The following is a 23,943-nucleotide window of genomic DNA, read 5'->3' as shown; positions in this document are numbered from 1 at the left end:
TGGGATGACCCAGGGAGCGTGTGAGCACACACTCAGTCTCAGACCCAAACTCAGACTCACACTCACAGATTCACACTCACACTCATGCATCCTTCCTCCCTTCCAGGCTGTCCAGGTGAGCTCCCCATTGCCCACCCTGTCCCATGGCCACTTACTGAACTTCTTGGAGGCCCCCCGTTTCTGGCCCTCGGCCATGGCTGCGCCGGTCGGAGGCCGTGGGGACCGAGAGGGACAAGTTTGTAACTGTGAAGCCCTTCCCTGCCCGCTCCTCCCTTCCTGCCCCCCCCCGCAGTCACTCATCGCTCGCTCGGCGTTTCCTCCCAGTGCTGTCATCTGCTCCCAGCCCCGCTGCTGTCCCTGCCTGCCCTCACGCTGTCCCCAAAGTCCCTGTGGCCACTTGCACATGCCCAGCTGCTCAGGGGCCACGTCTGCGTCCTGGGTTGGGGGTGCCTGGCAGGTGTGAACAACCAAAAACCCTGGGTGCCAGCCTCAGAGGAGGTGCCAGCCCTATAGAGGAGGGTGACAGCCTTAGGGAAAGGTGACGGTCCTATGGATGAGGGCGCCAGCTCTGTGGATGAGGGTGCCAGTCTTATGGATGGGGGTGACAGCCCTATGGAGGAGGATGCCAGCCCTATGGATGAGGCTTCAGCCCTATGGATGAGGGTGCCAGTCCTTTAGAGGAGGATGCCATCCCTATGGATGACACTCTATCCCTGTGGATAAGATGCCAGCCCTGCACACAGGACTCCACCGTGCACATCTGGGGCTCAGTCCCTGCGGGGTGAGAACCCCATGGCATCACTGCCGGTGGGCCCTGCCAGGGGCTGTGCTCTTGTGCTGGGAGACCTTGGTGTGCCCCGTGGGAGTGTCTCCATGCAGGACAAGGTGGCCTGGCCTTGGCAGGGATCTGGTGTCCGTGTTGTCCCCCATTCCCAGGGAGCTGGTTTTTCCCATGGATGGGACGTCACCAGCCATCCCTGCTAGTGCTCTATCCTTGTCTCCCTGCACTCTCCACCTTGGGGATCAGTTTCAAACAGCCCCAGACAGAACCTCCAGTTCGTCCTGCACCTGAACACGGCATAGCCGGAGGGATTGTCCCCATCTGGGCACAGGGGCAGGAACTCGGGGGCCCCTCCCACCAGCCCCCCAGTGTCCTCCCGCCCTGGCCACGGCATCCCCATGCCACAGCATCGGGGTGCAGGAGCAGAAGTTCTGCTTAACCTCTGACGCGTTTAAGCACAAGTGGGGGGCACAAAAACACTCTTTCGGGCAACGCGGAGGGGAGCGGGTGACAGCGGGGACAACATGGCGCGCGCCACTGCGGACTACAACTCCCAGGATGCCCCGCGCGGCAACGTGCAGGTCACGTGGCCGCGCTGTCGGGTCACGTGGCGGAACAGGCGGGCCGCGGTGCTGTGGCAACGGCGCGGCCGCCATGGCCAAGCAGTACGACATGGTCGAGTGCCCCTTCTGCGACGAGGTCTCCAAGTACGAGAAGCTCGCCAAGATCGGGCAGGGCACTTTCGGGTGAGTGCCCCACCGGCCACGGCCCTCCCTGGCTCCCCCCCCCCGGTCTCAGGCCTACAGCCCGGGCCCGGCTCCGCGGCCCGCCCACGCCATGCCCGGGTTCGCCCTGCTCGGGTGTCCCTTTCCTCGGTCGCTCCTCTGGCTCCAGAGAACCACCCTGGCTCATGAGACCTCTTTTTCCCACCTTGAGGCCCCGCTCACGCAGAGCAGAGCTTATCTTGGAGACAGCTTGGGTGGGGACCTGTAACTTGGCTCAAAATGCGCAACTTGGCTCGAAATTACAGCTTTTTGCCCCAAATGTTCAACCTTTTGCCCCAAATGTGGAACTTTTTACCCAAAATCTACATCTTGGCTCAAAATGTGCTGCTTTACCCAAAATCCTTGTCAGGCTGCAGGAGCTCTTGGCTGTCTCTTGGCTCAGCCAATCCTGGGGGGAACTGGCCTGAGGGGGATGTGGCTGGGTTGGGTGGTGGCTCAGCTCGGAGCTCTCTGCCTGGTACTTCAGTGTCTTGTTTGGTTTTGTTCCTGGTCAGGAGCACCTGGCTCCTTCCCTTTTTTTTCCTCGTGCCACTCACGGATTTGTTTCTGTTTCTACAGGGAAGTTTTCAAAGCCAAACATCGTCAGACAGGCAAGAAAGTAGCGCTGAAAAAGGTGTTGATGGAAAATGAGAAGGAGGGGGTAAGTGTGGGAGCATGGCTGGGCTGTGTTAGGGAAGGCCTGGACTGGGGGGTGAATCTCTAATCCCTGTCCTCTGTTTTTCTCTCCTAGTTTCCCATCACAGCCTTGCGAGAGATTAAAATCCTGCAGCTGCTCAAACACGAGAACGTGGTGAACCTCATAGAAATCTGCAGGACCAAAGGTACTTTGCAGTGTCTCTCTTGTGTTGCTGATGGCTTTTTTCAGCCCTGCTGAGCAGGCTGGTGTCTCGTGTTGGGACTGGGGTTGTCTAACTGAGCTTGTTGCTGCCTGTGATGGAGGGTAACGGCTCACTTATATTGGAAAAGAGTTTCTCCACCTCCTCACTCCCACCTCATGCCATGTTCCCCCACTGACGGGTGCTTGGCAGGCTCAGCACACCTGGCCTGGCTCTGTTTTCAGTGAAATTGCTTTAAAACATTCACTAGAGTTTATATATCATTCCCTTACGTGGATTTGTACTGGAAAAATACTATGGAAAGTGACAGCTGCTGTTACAGCCTGCCCTTCCCTCGCCAGTCATGACAAATAAAAATGAAACTGGCAGATCCCTGGTGATGGTGTTGTTTGAAAAGTCCAATCACTGGACTGGCCTAGGACTGGGAAATTGAAGTTACTCCAGAACTGTGTGGATTGTTGTCTGAATAGGTATGAGTAAAAACACCAATAACAAGTTAATTTTTAATTCACTGTGTGATTAAATGAGCTGTGACGATTGGGTGTCTGGCACAGCAAAGGTAAATATTTTTGTGGACTTGTCAGTAGTTTGTGTTTCGTTTTTGTTTTGTTTGAATTCCAGTTTTCATGCAAATCTACCTTGACCTCAGTTTACAGTAAAGTAGAAAGGCTGCATTTACTGTTCTTAAATTTCAGACTTTTCTCTTTTTACCTTGGAAAGGGGCATTTGGGGCTGTATCTGTGTCAGGAACTGCAAACCCAGTGTAGCATGTACTCTCCTGGCTGGAGAGGAGAGCACTGTGCTTTTGTGGGGACTGAGCTTTTCTGGTTGGAGCTGCTTATCAGCAGGTTTTGCTGATTACAGCTGATGAAAATCAGCCTTTCTAATAACATTCTGCGTGTGTACTCTAGGAACAAGATTGAATCGATTACTTCATTTGAGGTTTCCTATAACAGACTTTAAATTGCAGTTGGAGTTTTAAATTGGTTTGATCCAGAGTGGTCTGTTTTTGTGGATGCTGTTTGAGGTTGCAAAAAGCCTCACTTTCTAATGTGAGATTGGGCAGGTTTTCCTTGTTAGTGCACGTTTCCCAGGGCTGTCTGTGGATGCCTCTATCGCTGATGCCATCGGCGATGGTGCTTGGCTGGCAGCCACAGCTCGCAGGGAGGAAACCCCACAGCCGTTATTGTGCACAGAGCAGCATGAAATGAAGCTTTCAAATGTTTTCATGCCCTTTCCTTGCCTGTGCCAACCCTCATCTCCTGTTCTTGTGTTGCTGTTTTTGCTTAGTGTCTCTTTACAAAGGACCTGCAGGCTCTCTGGTTCTCTGCATTCCCATGCCCTGAGGTTCTGTCTAGCAAGTGTTGTATGAGCTGCAGGGTGGTGGGATGAGCTGTGACAGGGTTAAGGGTCCCAGGAGTTGGATCCTTGTGAGTCCCTTCCAGCTGTGGATATTCTGTGATTTATTCCATGCCCCTCACTGACAGAGCCTCCGTGTCTCTCCCACAGCCTCTCCATACAACCGCTGCAAGGGCAGCATCTACCTTGTGTTTGACTTCTGTGAGCATGACCTGGCCGGCCTCCTCAGCAACGCCCACGTCAAGTTCACGCTCTCAGAGATCAAGAAAGTTATGCAGATGCTGCTGAATGGACTTTACTACATCCACAGGAACAAGGTAGTGGGCCAGATCCGTGCTGTGCTCAGAGGCCACCCTGCTCTCTGCGGCTTTCCAAGTAGCAGATGTCTGAGCACAGGCTGGAGGGAAATCCTTGTATTTCACCTCTTCAGTCTGAGCATCCTGCTGGCAGCAGGCACCCAAGGAGGGCACTCTGATGCCTTAACCCTTCAATGTCTGTCCTTGTACAGATCTTGCACCGAGACATGAAAGCTGCGAACGTCCTGATCACGCGGGACGGAGTCCTGAAGCTGGCGGACTTTGGGCTGGCTCGAGCCTTCAGCCTGGCCAAGAACAGCCAGCCCAACCGCTACACCAACCGGGTGGTGACCCTGTGGTACCGGCCTCCCGAGCTGCTCCTAGGTAGGAGGTGGTGGGCTCTGCTGGCTTCTCATCCCTCCTCGTCCCTCTGGGAGACTAACTCGGCATCTCCGTTTAGGGGAGCGGGACTACGGTCCCCCCATTGACCTCTGGGGCGCAGGCTGCATCATGGCAGAGATGTGGACCCGCAGCCCCATCATGCAGGGCAACACGGAGCAGCACCAGCTCACCCTCATCAGCCAGCTCTGCGGATCCATCACCCCAGAGGTGAGGGCAGGAGCGGGGATGTGGTGTGGAGAGCGGGAGGAGTGTGAGCAGGGTGTGGGGCCAGGCACTCCTGGGCTCTTCCCTGCCCTGTGTGCTGGCTGCTGTGTGCTCCCAGCAGCACTGGAAGGTGCCTGCAGCTGGTAGGGAGGCTGGAGAGTCTTCTAGGCTTCTGTGTTTGGGGGTTGTCTCTCAGACAAACACACTCAATTTCTGCTTAAAGAAGGGTGGGGGGTTTTTTCTGTTGAGAGGTTTGTCTCTGGTATTTTGCACTGGTCACCTTGAAAAGCCTCTTGAATTCTGGCTTGTGATTTGTGGTATCATCTCAGCCTTGGGGTGAGCGCTGGGCCCGGTCCTTTCTCAGCTCCTCCTTTATCAGCAGCTCGTCCTGCCCTCTTGTGGGGAGCGAGCTGAGGGATCCCAGCCCGGGCTGGGATCTGCGGAATGTTGTGCTGGCAGCTGCAGAGTCCTGACCCTGCAGTCACATTCATTATGTACATACATTGAAGGCGCTTTCTTTGCCACCTGCTGTGTTCTCTGCCAGATCAGGGTTGAGATAAATGCTAGTGATTGCAGCTTTGCTTTCTAAGGATAAAAGGTGCCACATCCGGGTTATGTACATACTGATTATGTAGCAATCAGTTTTGTCACCTTATCTTTCTGTCTGTGGTAGCCATGCTCTCTAGTAGTTGTTTTGTGGGAGAGCCAGAAATCCTGGAGCATCCTGCATGCTGTTTCCACACCAGAAGGCCCTGTCCTGACTTGTCCACATGTCTCCAGGCGTTAGAGCACCCTTTAATGCCTCCTTGTTGCTGTGGGAACAAGGTCTGCTGGCTTGGAAGTTTATAAACTAGAGTTGTTATTTCAGACCTCACCCTGGTTTGCCTGAGGGTGTTTGAATAAAAAATGGCTTGTGCTTTCAGTAATTATTTCTTGTCAACCCCCTTTCCTGCCCCTTCCCAGGTGTGGCCCAACGTGGATAAGTACGAGCTGTACGAGAAGCTGGACCTGCCCAAGGGGCAGAAGCGGAAGGTGAAGGATCGGCTCAAGGCCTACGTCAAGGACCCCTATGCCCTCGACCTCATCGACAAGCTGCTGGTGCTGGACCCCGCCCAGCGCATCGACAGCGACGACGCACTGAACCACGACTTCTTCTGGTCAGACCCCATGCCCTCGGACCTCAAAAACATGCTGTCCACCCACAACCAGTCCATGTTCGAGTACCTGGCCCCGCCGCGCAGGAGGGGTGGGCACATGCCCCAGCAGCCGGCGAACCAAGGCAGGAACCCGACGGCCACCAACCAGACTGAGTTTGACAGGGTGTTTTGACACCCAGCAAGGCCCTGGCTGGGCTTCTCTGGGATGTCCCAGCGAGGTCTTTTTGTCTAGGAAAGGACTTTTTTCAAGGTGAAGTGACTGATGGCATTGGCAGAGCCCAGCCGTCTCCTCTCAGCCACCGCGGAGCTGCGTGACTGGGGAGGTGGCACCTGTGAGCTCCACAGTGTTTCCCTGCAGTTTTGCCTCAGAACCTGTGTTCCCCACCCTCTGCAACTGTCTGTATTGGTTACATTAAACTTTCAGATCAATTGTCATGGATGTGGTGATGGATAAAGAGTCCATGCTGGGGCTCTTGGCAAATGGTGCTGGGACCAGCAAGACTGGGATTAGCTGCCCTGGACTAAGCTGGGCTTGGAGATCTCAGCTTTCTTGATTGGTTGTAGCTCCTGCATGGAGTAACTTTTGAACACTGAAGCGTTGATGTAGGATGAGGCAGGTGCTTCTGAGTCATCAGAGGTGTCCTGGGGAAGGCAGTCGCTCTAGACAGCATGACTTGCTCTCACTGCAGGCTGGGATCTAGCCTGGAAAGGGGCTTACTTGGAAAACCAGGGGGGTGGCTGGCAGAGCTGAGTGCTCCATATAGCCTGGATTTGCAGTGGGAATGATTGATCTCTGTAACAGCATGTGGCATCCATGCTTTCTTCATTGTAAATCACAATCGGGAGTCCTGGGGGACACACCCACCCTGATTCCCTGCAGCCCTGGCTGGGCAGGAGTTGGGATGGGGGAGGGAGTTGTGAGTGCTGACCTGGCCTGAGGTGAGACCTGCCATCCTACTGGAATTGCCTGTGCACACACTGATCACCCATGCACACCTTATGCCAGAGTTTGGTTGCTTCCAACTCATCCGGAGCCAGTGCTCCTCCGCAGTGCTCCCTGCAGTGTCTCCCATGGCTGTGAGCTGTAGCTGGCCACCTTCTTGCTGAGCCCCAGGGATCCCTAGACTCAGTGTGTGTGATGTGCCACGAGTGACAACATTTGGCACTTGTTAACTTGTCTGTTAATGACCATTGGCAAAAGCCACGTGGGTAGCATAAGGCCTCAGGATAAAAAGTGTGGATAATAGAAGACTTGTACAAGGTAACTCCGTCTCGGCTCTGGGCTCTGAAACAGTGTCTGGTTGGGGGGGATTTGTTTCTTTGGAAAGGCAAGTGGGTTACAAGCAATAAGCCAGTTGATTTGTGTCGTTGTGGATAAACACTGTCCTGTCCCAAACAGCTGGTTTGAAGCTCGTGTTGCTCTGCTGCCCATCCGGAGACAGCAGCGGGAGTGCTGCACGACAGCCCCTGTTACTGCCGAGGGCAGATGCAGGGTCGGACACCCTGAAACCCCGGTACTGGGGGGGGGGGGGGTCAGCGCAGGCAGCACTGCAGTGGATTAACTGGCACTGCTGGGAGCAGCCCGGGGGCTCCGCTGGCCCCAGGCGAGGGCTGCGGGGTCCGGGGATCCCTGTGCCCCGGGCTGGGCGTACGGGCTTCAGGGCCACATCCCAATCCGCTGGCGGACTAAGCGACCTCGCGTGGCGTTGCGTCTGGTGCTGCATCCTCGTCCTCTCCTGTCCCGAGGGGTCGGCCGGGACCCCCCTCCCGCGGTGGTCGCGGAGGGGGCGCCGCCCTCTGCCCTTCGCAAAGATGGCTCCTCCCCCGCCCCTTCCCTTGCCCTGACGTGGCGCGCGCTGCCCGGCTCAAAGATGGCGGGGGGGGTGCGGTGCGGTCCCGCCTCCCCCTCTCTCCCCCCCCACCCCACCCGGCGGCGGCGCGCGCGGGCGCGGGGATGGTGGCGCGGGGCTTGCGCGCGCTGCGCGTGGCGCTGCGGGCCGGGGGGCGCCGCTTCGGCACGCGCCCCGCGCGCGCCCCCGCCACGGACTACCAGGTACTGCGGCCGGGAGCGCGCACGGGGGGCGGGGGGCGGGTCCCAGGGCCCCGGACAGCGATGCGGCTCCGGTACCACGGGCGGCGGCTCCCCCCACGTCCCGCACCCTCTGCCATGTCCCGCAACCCTGGGCCGAGTGTCCCCGCTTTCCGCTGGGGGCACCCCGCAAACCGCCGCGCCCCGTGACAGCGGCGGGTGACCCCGGCCTGCGGCGGGAGCCGCTCCGGCAGTTGCGGTGTGTCCCGGTGCCACGCGGCCGCTCCAGGCGTCGTGGGCACGATGGCGGTCCCCCGGCGTGCCCCCCCGGGCAGGCGGGAGCGGTCCTGCCCCGCGCTCCCTGGAGCTGGAAGCGCCGCCGGTGCCAGTTGCCGCTGTTTGACGGGCCAAGGTCCAGCTGCCTGGGTGGGGTGTCCCCACGTTAGGGACATGTGCTGGGCCCATGCCAGGCCCCCGGTGCAGCGCCAGCCGCACGTCCCGAACCAGCGTGTTTGGTGGGCTCTTGTCCCACGTGCGCCGTGCAGGTGCAGCGCTCCTGCTTCAACAGCGCGGCTGCTTCGTTAGTGCCGCTCGTTAAACACCGGGTGTGCACTGGAGCGCTGCCCGCTCCCGCCGGCGACCTTGTCCCACTGAGCAGCAGCGGGTGCCGGGCGCTGGCCTGCCCTGTGCCCCCACCGCGGGGCCAAGGGGCGCCTGGGGAGGGACGGGCAACCCCTGCTCATAAGTAGCCTGTCCCCGTGACGGGCTCTGGCGCTGCCGGCTCGGCCCCGCGGCGCCATGGCAGAGATGCTGCCGGTGTGGGTGGCCACGGGCACCACTGAGGGGACCGAGCCCGATGGGGTGGGTTAGAGTGTGGTGGGCTTGGGGCAGGCAGGGTGGGTGGTGCTGGGCACCATCCTGACCACCACGGGGGTCTTTCCAGGATGCAGTCCGGATGCTCAACACCCTGCAGACCAATGCCAGCGACCTGGAACAGGTGAAGCGGGAGCGTGGCGACCCCCAGGCCCAGCTGGAAGCCATGCAGGGCTTTTTGGAGAGGAGTGGGCTGAAGGTGAATGGGGGATCCCCGTCCCTGTCCCCCTGTCCTGTCAGCAGTGCCACCGTGCTCGGCACTGGCAGCTGCGGGGCTCTCACAGGGTGGTTGAACTCTTACAGGTCGAGGACCTGGATCGACTGAACATCATACACGTCACGGGGACGAAGGGCAAGGTGAGGCGGGTGGGTGGTGCTGCGGGGTACTGGAGGCATGAGGGGGAGCTGCTGGCTCTGTGGCTCTGCTTGCCCCTGCCCAGGCACAGGGGGCTTTAATGCCACCGTCTCCTCAGGGCTCAGCCTGCGCCTTCACCGAGTGCATCCTCCGCAACTACGGGCTGAAGACAGGCTTTTACAGGTGGGCAGGGGGGTCAGGAGGGTTTTGGGGGGCCGGTGGTGCTGTGCCTGACCATTCCCCCTGCTCTGCACCCCCCCCAGCTCCCCTCACCTGGTGCAGGTGCGCGAGCGGATCCGCATCAATGGGCAGCCCATCAGCAAGGACCTCTTCAACAAGTACTTCTGGCTGGTCTACAACCGCCTGGAGCAGACCAAGGTAGTGGCAGCAGGGCTTATGGGGGTGGTTCTTCCCTTGGGTCCCCCCTCCTGGGGCTCTGTGCCCCCACTCTGGTTGGGGATGCCCTGTGTTGTCCCCTCACGCCCGCTCTGCCTGGCAGGACCCAGTGCACGCCAGCATGCCGGCGTATTTCCGCTTCCTCACTGTCATGGCCTTCCATGTCTTCCTGCAGGAGAAGGTAAGTGGTGGTGGTGGTGGTGACCTCCAGCTTGTGATGGGTTGGGGACATCAGGGAGGGGGGAACATAGGATTCAGCCCCAACTTGGGGCAGAACTTGCATGGGTCAGGCTGCTGTGGCTGTAACCAGGGGATGCTGTGCTAGGTGGATGGTTCCCCAGCAAATGGGAGGTGTGTTCAGGTGTGGGTTTGGAAAGGATGGTGACAGGGACCTGGCCCCACCCACATCCCAGAATCCGTGGGGACTATGGTGCTGGTGGCCCTGTGATGGCTCCAGTGTCCCCGTGTCCCCAGGTGGATCTGGCAGTGGTGGAGGTTGGCATTGGTGGCGCCTATGACTGCACTAACATCATCAGGTAGGAGCTGGTGTGGCTGAGCCTGTTCCCCAGAGCTGCCAGGCCCTGGTGTCCCCACTGTGGTGGGGACAGTGGGGACACTGCTGTGCTGCATCCCCAGGGCACCGGTGGTGTGTGGGGTCTCCGCCCTGGGCATCGACCACACCAGCATCCTGGGAGACACCATGGAGAAGATTGCCTGGCAGAAGGGGGGCATTTTTAAGGTAGGGAGACCAGGTCATCTCTCCTCGTGGTTTTGGGGTGTGCTCCCCTGTGACTCTAAGCTCCCGTGTGTCCCTGAGCATCCCCATCCTTCACAGCCTGGTGTGCCAGCATTCACTGTGGCGCAGCCGGAGCGGCCGCTGGCAGTGCTGAGGGAGCGAGCCCAGGAGCGGAAGGTGAGCTGGTGGCAGGGGTGTGGATTTGGGGGTACCCCAAGGCAGGGGGCTCAGCCTTCTCTCCCTGCAGTGTCCCCTCTACCTGTGCCCGGAGCTGGACGAGTTCGAGGAGGGCTGCCGGGCGCTGCAGCTGGGGCTGGCGGGTGCCCACCAGCGCTCCAACGCCGCCCTGGCCCTGCAGCTGGCGCGGATGTGGCTGCAGCGCCGTGGCTGCCAGGGTAAGGCAGGGGGATGGGGATGGGGGGCAGACCCCGCCATGACCCCCAGGGTCTCAGTGGGGTGCCTGTCCCCCCAGGTCTTGGGGAGCTGAAGGAAGTGCCACCAAGCACTGAGCTGGTGGGGAGGCCGGTGCCGTTGGCACCTGCCTTCCACCCCACCGATGCCATGATCCAAGGTGCAGTATGGCCACACCAAGAATTCCCCTCGCTGTGTCATAGGGGACATGGCAGGGCCATGCTGAACCCCAACCAATGCCACGTGTCCTGGAGGGCACAGTCTGCCCCACACTGGATCCCCACGGGGGTACCAGTGCTGGGGAGGGTGTGGGGGTCCCATCCATGCCCTGTGTCCCCCCAGGCCTGCGGGACACAGAGTGGCTGGGCCGGACCCAGGTGCTGTCCCACGGCCCTGTGACGTGGTACCTGGACGGAGCTCACACCACCAGCAGCATCCAGGCCTGTGTCCGCTGGTTCCGCCAGGCTGCCCTCAACCAGGACAAGCTCCACGAGTAAGAAGGGGACACGAGGGGGGACACATGCCCGGGGGGGCATGGTGGTGATGCTGGGGCATGGGCCACCTGCCCTCTCTCCCTGCAGCGGCTCCGAGGTGCGTGTGCTGCTCTTCAACGCCACGGGGGACCGGGACACGGCGGCGCTGCTCAAGCTGCTGCTGGTGAGGTTTGGGGGAGCACAGGGGGGTCTCTGTGCCCGGATGCCTGGGCTCTCTGCCTGTCCTAGGGCCTGCTTTGCTGTGGGAGCAGGGAGCTGCGAGGTGGAGCTGGCCCCCTGTCTGTCTGTCCATCTGTCCACCCTGCTGTCCCTGGGTGTATCGCACCTCAGCTCCCCTCGCAGGGCTCTCAGAGTCCTGGGTGTGGGGAAGGGGCTTGGATCACCACGCCCTGGCCCCTGTAACCACGCTGGTGTGGGACTGGTCCCAGTGGAAGTCCCACGGGTGGGTCCTGAGGGTTCCTGCAGTGGTGACGCCCCCTCTTCCCCCAGCCCTGTCACTTTGACTACGCTGTCTTCTGCCCCAACTTCACGGAGGAGTCAGTGGCCAACAACGTGGGTGAGTGCTGGGGAGCCGGGGTCTCCCCCCGGCCCCCCTTCCCAATCCTGACCCCCTCCCTGACCCCCCCAAATCTCTGACCCCCATCCCTCCCAGACCAGCAAAACTTCAATGTGACACTGGAGAATGCCCTGACCCGCTGCCTGGAGAACCAGAGGACGTGGACCCGGCTGCTGGAGGAGAAGGGGGGGCAGGACCCCTGGCTCCCAGCTCCCCTGCGGGTGGGGGGGCTGCTGGAGCCAGCCCCTGCCCGAGGCTCCCTGCTCCTCGTGCCCCCAGCCCCACGACCTCTCAACTCCACAGCCCTCGTGTTCCCATGCCTGGCCCAGGCGCTGCAGTGGGTGGCACAGGGCCGGGACCCCCATCTGGCAGCCCCTGCCACCTCGGGGGCTCACCCCCACCCTGCTGCCAGCAGCGGGGCCGTGCTGCTGCGGGAGGCGGCCGCTGTCCGTGTCCTGGTCACCGGCAGCCTGCACTTGGTGGGGGGGGCCCTGCGGCTGCTTGACCCTGCGCTCTCCCAGTAACTGGATGGACTGGGCTTTGCACTTGGTTTTACTTGAAGCAGCAGTTGTGCCCCCGATGATGTCGGAGGCATCCGGGAGGGCACATGGGACACCCTCGCCCCACCCCGGCTCAGCCATTTTTCACCCCAGTGCCTTTTGCCTGTGCCCTCCCGGGGACACTGCCCATGTGTGGGATGCTCCTGGCCCACATTCCCCTCTTGGTGAGACTGATTGGGGGTCCCCTGGGTCTGGGGGGGGCTACCCCAGGCTGTGCTGGGGTCCCAGTGCCCAGGGGGTGGTTGGGGGGGCGGTAGGTGGGAGCCTCAATCTGTGGCGAGGCTCAGCATCAGGGCAAGACTAATTTAACATAGGGGAGATTTTTATTATTATTAATAACAGTTTGTAACTTGTATGGGGAGCTGGGGGGGGTGTGGTGGGTTCTGCCCATCGCCCTGTGGGAGGGCAGCAGCCTTGCACACCCCCATCTGAATAAACCTCTTGCTGCTCCCAGTGGTGCCTGTTGCCTTCTGGGGGGGATGCAGGAGGGGCACAGGGGTCACCCCAAGTGCTGGGGCATGTCCTGGGGGCACCCACTTCTTCCCCCCCCATTTGATGGGGAGCCTTGGGGGAGGCTTTGGCAGTAACTGCTCTTTCTGCCTCCCCCCTGCAGCGGGGGACCCCAGGGGGGTTGCAGGGTGCACCCCCCCCGGCGTGGGCTGCCCTCGGGGGGCCAAAGCATTCACTGAATGAGTAACGGAGGCCCCCTCTGGGCTCGGCCTGAGATTTGGGGCAAAAAATCAGCTTAATGGCACCGGGGTGGCTCCCCAAGTCCGTTGGCCAGGGGCTGTGCAGGCTTGGGGGGGCCCGGGGGCGTCAGGCCATGCTGCTGGTGGAGCAGGGGGTGCTCTGGGTGCTGCCGATGCTGTGGTTGGTGCTGCTGCTCTCCGAGGCTGGCGCCGTGCTGGAAACCGGCTGCAGTTTGGAGATGGGACCTGGCTCACACCGCCCGCCATGGAGCCGGGGGGAAACACCAAGGGGAAACCACACTCAGGGCGAGTGGTGGCGGTCTTGGCTTGTCCCCACAGGACCTTACAGCCCTTATGCACAAACCCTGGTGGGTCACTCCCCAACTGGCCCCTGAGCCCCTAAGATGGAGATGAGCGTGGGGGACCATGGTGGCACCAGGAGCTGGAGGGAGGGCAGGTGGCAGAGGGGACCCCAGGGTAGCAGGAGGGACCCCGGGAAGCTGTGGACACCTGGAGCAGGGTTATTATATGGCATTGCCAGGAGGGCTGTACAGACGAGGGTAACGGAGCAGCCTGGTCCCTGGCTCACCTGGGGGTCTTGACCAGGAGGAAAAATGGGCAACCCAGTAAGGGACATGCGTGTGGTCCCCCAGTCCCACCATGGGGTCCCCAGGGGTGGTGGATACTCACGGGTGCGCGAGTAGATGCACCAGAGCCCAGCGGTGAGGAGCGCCCCGATGAGGAAGGCACCAAAGGTGATGCCCAGGACAGCAGCCAGTCCCAGCCCACGGCCTGTGGGAGGACAAGGCCATCAGCACCTTCCCACTCCCATTCCCACCCTGGCCCCTTCCCTGCCCCAAACTCACTGTTGGGTGGCCGCCAGGTATCCTTCACTGTCACCTCCAGGACCTTCTCGAAGTTGGTGTTGTTCTGCAGAGGTGGAGGTTGGGGTGAGAGGTGGGGGGAGATCTGCACACCCCAGTAAGGGGACAGGGCTGGGAGCCTCGAGGCTCTTTAACCAGGGAATGCTGCTCCCAGATGGGCTCCATCACCCAATGGTGTGGGACAAACCTGCCAGGCTGGGACTGGTGTGGTGGCTTTGCAGGGTGGGGGGGGTTACACTGACCTGCAAGCCGGCCTTGCATTTGAGGGTGGCGGAGAAGGGGATGCGTCCGCCCTCGGGAACAGCATAGGTGAAGCGGAAGCGCCAGATCTTCCTCCCGTGGCTGCTGGGGGGGCCCTCCAGCACGGCCACCCCCACGTCATGTGCCTCCCCATCCTGCACCAGCAGCACCGGCTCCCGCCCCGGTGCCACCAGCCAGCAGTCCTTCAGCTGCAGGTCGGCCGGGTGGTCGTCCCACATCATGGATGCCTGCCATGGGTAGAGGGGAATAGGGACACACCATCAGTCAGGGTCACTGGTCCAGGGGTGGCTAGACTCCCCCAGCCTGGGCACTGGGACAGCGGCAGTACCTGCAGGAAAGCCTCCTTGTTGACCTCCAGCTCTGTCTGTGGCACCTCGAAGGCAGCGGTGGGGAAGAGGCGCAGGAAGAGCTCCCGTGGGATCTCGCACTGGAAGGCCACCTGCAAGAGGGGACAGTGCTGAGGCCACCCCCAGCACCCAGTACCCAGCACCCAGCCAGCAGTGGCATCAGTGCCCTTCTCCCACCCTTGGGCACGCTGGGAAATCCGGCTCTTACCCGTATGTCCTGGAGTTCTGTGCCCTTGGACAGCTTGATGAGGAGCTGTGAGAAGGGTAGGAAGGTTGGGTCAGCCAAGTGACCCTCACTGCCAGGGTGTATTGTCCCGCTTGGATGGGATGGGAAGGCATGGGAGGGTCCCACAATGGGATGGGATGGAACAGAATGGAGTGGGAGCCCCACCCACACCCCCCTTCCATCTCGTGGATGTTTCCAGCCATGCAAAAGCAAGGAGGTCCTCATGGAGAAGCCCCACCAGTCATCACTGAAGCCTTCATGGGGCATCAGAGGGACTGGGGGCAGCACCCCCAGCTGGGCCCTCCTCACCTCATTGTTGGCATAGCCCCTGCCCCCCAGCAAGGTGCCACAGTGGCTGAGGGGGCTTTTCAACATGAAGTGGGTGGCATTTTTCTCTGCCTGGCAGTTGATGTCCCTCAGTGTGATGTCCTTAATGTCCAAGTCCTTGATGACCTGGGGAAAAAACACATGGTGGTCACCCACTGGCTGGGGACAGCCCCGTGCCACCCATCCCGAGCACCGGGAGGAAAATGTGTTGTTGGTGGACATTGGGACCTCCCCCCTCCTTCCCTGTCACCTTCAGGTGGGACTTGATGATGGTGATCTCCATGGTTTCATCTGTGCACGTCCAGGGCTTGAGCAGGAGCAGCAGCTGGTGGGGCTGCAATTCAGGAGCGGGGGTCAGGCGGGTCATGGGGGTGATCATCTCAGTCACCTTCTTGGCCGCCTCTGCAGGACAGGGAGATGGGGTGTTGAGTGGGGGTGGTGGCACTCCCCACCCCGCCCAGCCCTGGTGCTCTGGGGGCCTCACTGTTCTCCTGGATCTCCATGCTGATGCGGGTGGTGGCGGGGATGGCGGAGTAGGAGGCGATGGTGCTGTAGTTCTTCTCGAAGGCTTTAGCAATGAGGTCCTGCTCCGTGTCAGGCAGGAGCTCCCCAGGCAACAGCGTCGGAAAGATGGTCATGATCTTGTAGTTCCCAGAGGCCTACAATGGGAAGAGGGGCAGCACAGAAGGGCTAAATGGGGATGGGACAGCTTCTGGGTTTGTCCTTGTCAGGAAGGGTTGCAGGAGGGACGCTGCCATCTCCCCGTGTCTAATGTCCCCAAGTGCCCTCCTGCCACCCTGCCCATGCCACTGGCATCTCCTGGGTCCCTGGCAGACCTGTTTTGGGGGAATACATGTCCCAGTCGGCCTACCATGACCTGGATGTTGCACTTCTTGAAGGAGAGAGACCAGGTCAAGTTGGCCCTGCTCTGCAGGATGAGGATCTGGTTGCTGACGTGATTCTCGGGACAGCTGAGGGACAGGTTCACTTCTGTGATCAGGGAGCTGCAAAACCACGAGAGCCTCCTCTCAGCATCAGCATTCCACACCAAGGGGTCCCATATCCAACTTGAGATGTGGGGCTTTGCCTTTGAAACACTCCAACATCTTCCCAAGCATCTCCAAACATATCCCACCCATTGCTGGCACTGCGGTACCTGGGCTCTGGCTGCAGATGGATGATGTGAGCAGCCCTGGTGCTCTGGGTGTCCCCGTGTGAGCAGCTCTTCACCCCGTGGAAGAAGACCTCAGTCTCAAGGTGCAGCATGGCATTGAAGTGGTTCTGGGGGATGCAGTTTGGGGGGCTGCTGGCGTCTGTGTAGATGGGGGGATCGACAAAGCCAAATCAGGCTCAGTGGGTGGGGAGATGCTCAGGGCCATCAGTCCCCATGGCATCTCGGGGGTGTTGTCAGCCTTCCGGAGCAGGAATATCACTCCAGACCCCCAGTGCCAGACCCTCAGGGCCAGACCCCAGCCCCACGCACCTTCTCCCAGGCGGAGCTGCACCCAGCGGGGATCCCGCAGCTCGCTGTAGGATGTGATGCCCCCGTAGGTAGACTGAGCCCAGTTCAGCAGCTCCTCCTCACTAGAGGCCTTGGGTGGCTCTGCAGTGGTCCCTGAGATGAGGTGGGCATCCTGTGGGCCAAGAGGCAGCCTGAGCCAGGCTAGGGGGCAAGGCTCATCCCTCCCTGGTGTGGGCTGGCATGGGGAAAGCGAGGAAAACCTTTCCCCTCAGAGTGAAGGATGCAAGTGTGAAACTAAACCAGGTGAGCATCCCTGGAGCCTGAGCTGGGGGTCACCCTGGATGAGTGGGGGTTTTCAGGGACATGGGCTGGGAGTGGCAAGAGTGGCCGACGGCACGCGGAGGGTTCGGCCCACTTTATTATTAGCCACAAACAAAGCAGGAGGTTTATTTTGCTAACAAAGCGCCCGACCCCGGCTCAGCTCACTGGAGCCAAACCCCATCCCTGACCTTCCTCTCACCGGCCAGAGGAAACGGGAGCTTTTTCCAGCCCTGTGCGTCATTCCCTGCCTGGCCAGCCCTGTGCTCAGTGCCGGGAGTGGCCAGGAGCGTCCCCTCCTCCCTGGGGCACCACAAGCATCATGTCTGGGGATGGGAGGGACACAAATCTCCCTTAAACATCTCCATGGATGGCCCCAGCCCTGCTGCCCCCTGGGATTCCTCCTGGTGTGGGGCTGTGGCACTCACGGTGTGGATGAGCAGGTGTGGGCACCGGGAGGTGATGTTGGCAAAGCAGCGGGCGCAGAGGAGGACGAGCACTGGTGACCGGCCGCAGGCGTCGGCTCCTGGTGTGACGGACACTGTCAGCAGGACAGTAGGGGCCTGTGGGGAAGAGGAGAATGTCACCACTGCGGCCACCAAGCCCCAACTGCTGTCACCTCTCTGGCTGCCCCTGGAGCCAGAGGCAGCTGGGAGAGACTTTGGATAGGACGGTTCAGGGGGCTGTTGGGGGGATGTAGGAATGCCACATGGATGTCTACCCACACTGGGGGGGGGGAAAAAACACCCCCTGGCTTCCCCAAGCAAGGGACCAGAGTATCCCTACCTCGAGAATGATGGTATCCCCACGCTGGGGTCCAGGGATCCTTGAGTCAGAGACTGACTAATCTCTGCGCTGGGCACGAAGGTGCCCACTGTGGACTGGGCTGTCCCCACACTAGGGAGTGGCATGTCACCACACTGGGGACTGGGACTTTCCTATACCAGCAACCAGAGTATCCTCATACTGGGAACTGGTATGTCCCCACACCAGAGTATCCTCATACTGGGGACTGGTATGTCCCCACATCAAGGACTGGGGTGTCCCAACACTGGGGCCAGGGAATCTCCACTCTGGGCACTGGAGCATCCCCATTGTAGGTACCGGGGTGTCTCCCACTAAAGACTAGAGGATCCCCACCATGGGCACCATGACATCCCCCCAGAAGGTTTCCCAGCCCTATCCCAGCACTGTGCAGCCACTCCAGGCTCAGGAGCAGCCACACTGGTGTGCAGGGATGCCGGGGGCACAGTGCTGGCACACATCATTCCCTGTGGCTAGCACTGCCTGGTGGCCTCCACCCGGAAATCCGGATGGGGAAGTCGAAACATCAGGCGCTAAGTTTGGCAACTGCCTCCCGAATCACGGCTCGCAAAGTGCTGAGCCAGGCAGCGGGCAGGGAAAACCAGCTGGGGACCAGCCGGGTGTAGGCAGCTGCCGGTGCCGGGCACAGGGATGACGGGATGAAGCCTTGGGCATCCCGACCTGGCCATAGCCCTGTGGGTGGCCGGGGACCCCGGGTGGCCCCGGGCGCTGGGGAGGAGCCGGCGGCTGTTTTTCCTGCCGCGTGTTTTGTGGCGCTCCATTGTTTGGCTGCGCGAGTGGCGGGAGCCTCGTCGCTCCCGCCGCCGCCTTTCGGGTTATTTTTTTCCTTTTTCTTCTCTTTTTTTTTTTTTTTTTTTTTTTTTTTTCATCGTAGGGATCTGCTTATAGAAAGCGGCTTCCAGTAATTCTTCTATAAGTGGAGCCGCGTCCCTGCCCGACTCCCCCCGCCCGCCGCAGGGCTCGGTGCCTCAGCCGTGACATCAGTGCGTGTCCCCGCCGCCGCTGGTGACAACCCCGGGGCAGCCCCGGCCCTGGCACCTATCCAGGATGCCAGGGCCAGGTCACACGGGGCTGGGGCAGAGGGGCTCTTGCAAAACCCACCCTCCCCAGCGCCTCCTGGCCTGGCTCCCACCCCCGTCCTGAAAAGCAGAACTGGGAGAACTGGGAGGTGGCGGGGGCGGGGGGGAGTGTGGCGCCGGGCAGCCCAGGGCTGGGCCAAAATCGGGTGCTGGGTTTGTGGGGCCCCAGCCAGAGTGAGAGGAGCTGGACTGTGCTGCAGAGCCACTGTGCAAACCCACGTGCTGGTGCAAACCCACCCAACAACGCCAGTCAGTACCAGCGCCAGCCCTGCCACTGCTCTGCACCAATCCCTGCCAAAAGGCACCCACAAAGGGATTATTGCCCCCTGGTATGGCCATGCCAACACTGGCAGATAGGTTGGGTGCTTTAAAGCAATGTGCCTCCTTGATCCCTCCTTCCTCCTTCCATTCCTTTATCCCTGCCTCCATCCCTTCTTCGATCTCTATCCCTCCATCCCTTCCTCCCTTCCACCCCACCTTCCTTTCCACCTTCTATTCCTCCCTTCCTCCTCAGTGTGGTCAACATGGCTCTGCCAAGCTCCTGAGCCAAAACCAGGCCACCTCCCCAGGGAAATAGGGTGTCCTGGGATGTCCAGCACGAGGACATCTGCCCCAGGAGCATGGACTGTTAGAGAATTTGCCTCTGAAGTCTTTAAAATCCCGTTGGGGGCAGAGATGCCCGTGGCTGTGCTGGGAGGGGAAGCCTGGCAGAAGGCACCATGGAAGAGGTTAATCCAGGTCCTCTCACTGTTCCTTACTTAAAGGAAAGTTTTGACAGCTGGGACACCCTGCCTATGAGGACAGTGACAGGGTGACAATGCTGTGGTGACAGTGTGTAGTGACAGTGAAAGGTGATGGTGCCGGGGCGACGCACCGAGACCCTTCTCGCTCACCTTGGACCACTTGACGCTGAGGACGTGGACTTCATGGTCGGTGCCCAGGGAGCCGCTGCTGACACAGCCCCGCGGCACCGTGCTGGTAGTGTAGGAGAGGGTGATGGGCGACTCCCCCGTCACCGGCTGCAGGTCACAGCCCTCGGCTCTCCCGGGGTCTGGGCGGAAAACAAGAGACCGTCAGTCCCCGCCGCACGGATGTGGGGTGACAGCACATCGGGGGACACGATGCGGGAGGGGGCTGAGTGGCCGCGCCAGCCCCGGCACTGCCCCCGCGCCCCTGAGCCCCGCTCCGGCGTCACCACGGCCCCACGGCCGGCACAGCACCCCCGGGACCATCTGCTACGTGTCTGCTCAGGGCCCGTCCGCCGCCGCCGGCCCCCTCCGCAATCACGTTAATGACTCTTGGATCCGGGCTGGAAAAATCTGCTGTCCCTGCTCGGCACTGCCGTGTGCCAAAACTCGCACCCGGCCGCCCCGAGTGCTGGGGCGGTGGCGGAAGCCCCCCCGCGTTCACCCCCCGCTGCAGGAAAGTGGGAAGCGCAGGTATGGAAATGGCTGTGAAGCTCATCCTCCGCGGGCGCCGAGGCGTGAGCTTTGCCCCATCCCGAAGCTCCCGGCGGTGCGCGAGCGAGCGGGGCCGGGCCGGCGGCTGCCAAGGGAAATCCTGAGTGCAAACAGCCATTTGAAGGCCTGATCCTGTAAATCCCCACGTGCCTCGGCTGTTTCCTCTGCCCCAGGCAGCCCTGCTGCGATCAGGCTGTTCTCGAGCTGGCCCCTGAGGACCTGCCCGCACCCCCAGGGGCTCAAAGGGGGTTGGGCAGTATGGAGCCCTGTGGCCACAGCTGGGGGCTTCCCCTGGGATAACAGTGCCTGAGACACTGTGTTTTCTTTGGAAGAGGCCACTGAGCAACACCTCTTCTTGTCCCATCCTTTCCCATCCCTGGTGGCTCCAGCCACCATACTGGGACATCACTGGACCCCACTCCAGGGCCTCCCAGCCACCCCCACAGGGACTGGAGCTAAAGAGTGTGATGTTCCAGGTCGTTGAGGTTTTGGGATGTGGCACCCAGCAAAGGACCGCTCATACCATGTCATGCCCATCACGGTGTCCCTAGGTCACGTCTCACCACCAGGGTGGCCCGACCATGGTGGCAGGGTCACGGCACAGACCCTCGCGGTGACGCTGCCATGGGCCCACTCATTGTCCGGCGCTTCCTCCCCCCAGCGTGGCGGCCGCGCGGCCGGCAGCATCGGGAGGAAGATAAACAGCTGCTTATCTGGGCGCCACAGGCTGTGTCCCTCTTCCCTTCCACTCCTGCCCTGACAGCGCTGGGCACGGCCGCGCGGCCCCGGCACTGCTGGGCAGAGGACAGGGCAGCTCGTCACACCTCCTGCAGCATCCTGCCGGGAGGTCAGGCAGGGCCAGGGGCCACGGCTGGGCTCGCCCCTGGCACGGGGCAGGGATGCCAGCGGAGGGGGATGCGGGGCAGCGGTGCCAGTCGGGCACTGTCTGTCCCTGGGGAAGGCAGCGGGCTCCAGCATTATGTCAGGATCAGATAAGGGGGCTCAGCTGGGCCGCCGGGGCGATCAGATAAGGGCACTGTTATTTTTGTACTCCAGGAAAGGGAAAAAAAAAATTTATAAGAAAGAAAGAAAGAAAATCCACTCTATGTTTTTCCAGCCGCCTGCCCTCTCCCTTGCTTCGGCGCAGCTGAGACCAGGCAGCAGGAATGGTCCCACTGTGGCTCCCCCGGAGCTGGGGGCACAATTCCTGGGTTTTTGGTAGATGAAAGGCTCCGGGCAGAGAGCAATGCTGGGGTGTGGGGTGCAGGGCAGGGGTGGACCTGGTGGCGCAGGATGCCCATGGGATAGGCAGCGCCACTTTGGCATTTCTGCATCCGGCTGTGTCGCCTCGGCACTTGTGTAACGATCTGACCCAGGTGACCCCATCAGGAACGGGGATGGACCCTGCGCTGCAAACTTGAGAGGGAGTTGTCATCCTCCGAGTCACTGTTGGCTGTTGGACCACGCAGAGGTGGCATCAGGGCTCGGGGATGGATGGGACCAGGCTTCGGGTCTGATGCAAGCCACATCATTCCTGCCACTCTAAGTCAGCTGGGTGCCGAGAAGCCTCTCCCCAAGGGTGGGAAGGGATGACTCAGCACTGTGCTCACTCCATGGGGAGCAGTGCTGGTCCCTGCTGAAGGGCACAAAGTCCCCCACCTCTGGAAGCCTGCTGTGTCTGTGCCCACAGCACTGCACCCACTGTGGGCACCCCAGTCCCATGGCACAGGTCCACTGTGGGCACTCCCAGCACCATGGATCCCTGTGAGGGAGAGGCGGCAACTGGACAGGATGTGGTGAGTGGCACAGGTAGGCAGGACAGGGACAATGTCAGAGCTACGCAGGACACGGACCACATAGCACAGCTACATAGGACAGGGACAATATGGCACAATCACATAGAATGGGGTCCATATAGCACAGCTGCATAGGTTAGAGGTGGTATGGCCATAGGAGATGGTCTATATGGCAGAGTGACACAGGACAGGCACAGATACATATGACAGGACAATATACCTCCATTACATAGGACAGAAACTGTACGGCACAGCTATGTCAGCTGGGGACCGTATAGCACAGTCAGGACAAGGACTGCACCACTCAGCTACGTGGGACAGGGACAGTGTACAATAGCTGTGTAGGATAGGGACTGTACGGCACAGCTACATAGGATGGGGATCATACAGCATAGCTAAACAGGACAGGGACCATAGGGACAGACACTCAGGATGGGGACCATATGGACTCAGCCCACATAGCACAGACGTGCTAGGGCACGTATGGCACAGGCATATAGGATGGAGACTGCAGGGGACAAATACAAAGGACATGGACTGTATGGCACAGATCTTGCACAGCTGTGTAGGATGGGGACCAGATGGCACAGCTGTGTGGTATAGGGACTACACATCATAGACAGTGAGGACAAGGCCTCTGTGGCACAATGACATAGGATGTGGAGCACATGGCACAGCTATAGGATGAGGACTGAACCCACAGCTACAGAGGACAGGGACCTTACTGCACATCTACATAGCATGGGCAACCACATGGCACAGCTACAGAGAGCACAGACCCTATCACACATATAAACAGGACAGGGACTCTATGGCACAGCTATAGGATGGGGACTGAGCCTCACAGCTACACAGGACATGGGACTTACTGTACGTCTACGAGGATGGGGACCATATGGCACAGCTATGGGGGACATGGCCCACATGGCACAACCTCACCCAGACAGGGACTGTCTTATATCACAGGGTTGTGAAATAAGAGTGGGCATTGAGCCTGGCAGTGGGACCACCCACGAGCGCTGGCCCCCGAGGTGGCTGGGAGGGACTGACCCAGCCAGGACACGCAGTGCCGCTGGCCTCGGCCCCTCCGGGCAGCCGCTGCCTTCCCAGCTCCCCTCCCCTCTGCCAGCAGGCCATGTCCCCAGGAACCCAGCTCCCTGCCTTCCGCCAGCTCCGATGTCCCTGGGCATGACCCCCTTGAAATTCCTCCTGTAGCTTTGAAGGGACCTCGGGGTGGCCCAACTGCTCTGGTATCAGGGCTCAGGGGTCACATCTCCTTTTCCACATCCCATGAGCATTTTTCCCCATTCCTCCCCTTCAGCTCCATCCCCATATACCATGCAAGGCTTTACAGGGTTTTTCCCGTTTTTTGCTCCCAGGTCTTCGTCAACACCTCCACACCCCACGGTGGTGGGAGGCCACCGAAGCCACTCCAGACCCCCCGGGTGCCATTGCCTTGGCCGGGGCTCGGCAGCAGACTCTTCAACACTTTCCATGCCCTGGTGACGCAGTCGGGATTTTGGGGGGTCCCAGGGAGTGGCCGGGCTGTGCTGTGTGTGTTCCCGGAGCTCGGGATGGGTTTGTTCCTCACCGCCCTCGGGGCTGTCCCCCAAAACCTCCTCTCGCGGTGGTTTTTGGGGGTGACACTGTGCGGGCACAGACGGGACCCCTTCGGCCACCGACCCAGAGTCGCCGCTTTCCCGTCGCGGGGGTCCCGTCCCGCGGTCCCATCCCGGGGGTGCCGTCCCGCGGTGCCCCCCATCCCCACTCACCCGGGCGGCCGAGCAGCGCCAGGAGCAGCGGCAGGAGCGGGGCGGCGCGGGGGCCCATGTCCGCCTGCGGCCGCTCCCCGGGAGCCAGCGCGGAGTGCGGGCGGCGGCAGCGGCAGGAAACCGACTCCCTTCGGAGGAGGGTCCGCGGCGGAGGAAATGCCGCTGGCGGCGCTGGGGCCGGGCCGGCGGCGGGGCGGGGGGGGCGGAGAGGACGGACCCCCCCTCCCCCGGAGGCGCCGTGCCTCAGTTTCCCCCCAGCGCCCTGCG

The 23,943-nt window shown here is 61.0% G+C and overlaps 3 protein-coding genes across 7 annotated transcripts; 2 read left to right on the top strand and 1 right to left on the bottom strand.

Moving 5' to 3' along the window:
* Positions 1–1,407: 1,407 nt before the first annotated feature.
* On the top strand, positions 1,408–6,259 carry CDK9 (cyclin dependent kinase 9). Its single transcript, XM_027729940.2, has 7 exons — positions 1,408–1,527; positions 2,125–2,206; positions 2,297–2,387; positions 3,912–4,078; positions 4,270–4,441; positions 4,518–4,666; positions 5,627–6,259. The coding sequence occupies exons 1-7, from the start codon at positions 1,436–1,438 to the stop codon at positions 5,990–5,992; spliced, it is 1,119 nt and encodes a 372-aa protein (XP_027585741.1). The 5' UTR covers positions 1,408–1,435; the 3' UTR covers positions 5,993–6,259.
* A 1,556-nt stretch (positions 6,260–7,815) lies between these two features.
* Positions 7,816–12,683, top strand: FPGS (folylpolyglutamate synthase). Of its 5 annotated transcripts, none has more exons than XM_027729935.2 (15): positions 7,816–7,873; positions 8,793–8,921; positions 9,026–9,079; positions 9,196–9,260; positions 9,341–9,455; positions 9,577–9,654; positions 9,948–10,009; positions 10,110–10,212; positions 10,309–10,386; positions 10,457–10,604; positions 10,682–10,780; positions 10,963–11,113; positions 11,202–11,277; positions 11,604–11,670; positions 11,767–12,683. In XM_027729935.2, exons 2-15 carry the CDS (start codon positions 8,805–8,807, stop codon positions 12,192–12,194), a joined length of 1,641 nt encoding a protein of 546 aa, XP_027585736.1. In that variant the 5' UTR covers positions 7,816–7,873; positions 8,793–8,804; the 3' UTR covers positions 12,195–12,683. The 5 variants fall into 5 exon arrangements, with proteins under 5 accessions (XP_027585736.1, XP_027585740.1, XP_027585734.1 ...); XM_027729939.2 differs by lacking the exon at positions 7,816–7,873 and adding an exon at positions 8,043–8,108; XM_027729933.2 differs by lacking the exon at positions 7,816–7,873 and adding an exon at positions 8,176–8,275.
* ENG (endoglin) lies at positions 12,535–23,786 on the bottom strand. The gene is made up of 15 exons (XM_027729932.2): positions 23,677–23,786; positions 19,542–19,699; positions 17,173–17,307; positions 16,448–16,598; positions 16,121–16,277; positions 15,836–15,968; positions 15,449–15,623; positions 15,215–15,366; positions 14,947–15,090; positions 14,620–14,664; positions 14,393–14,503; positions 14,046–14,291; positions 13,786–13,849; positions 13,610–13,711; positions 12,535–13,165 (listed from the first exon to the last, which is right to left on the bottom strand). The coding sequence occupies exons 1-15, from the start codon at positions 23,732–23,734 to the stop codon at positions 13,047–13,049; spliced, it is 1,950 nt and encodes a 649-aa protein (XP_027585733.1). The 5' UTR covers positions 23,735–23,786; the 3' UTR covers positions 12,535–13,046.
* Positions 23,787–23,943: the final 157 nt, after the last annotated feature.

Source organism: Pipra filicauda, unplaced genomic scaffold (assembly GCF_003945595.2).
Source record: "Pipra filicauda isolate LSUMZ 115617 unplaced genomic scaffold, ASM394559v2 scaffold121_size3267253_pilon, whole genome shotgun sequence".
Taxonomy (NCBI): domain Eukaryota; kingdom Metazoa; phylum Chordata; class Aves; order Passeriformes; family Pipridae; genus Pipra; species Pipra filicauda.
This window is presented reverse-complemented; position numbering and strand designations above follow the sequence as displayed.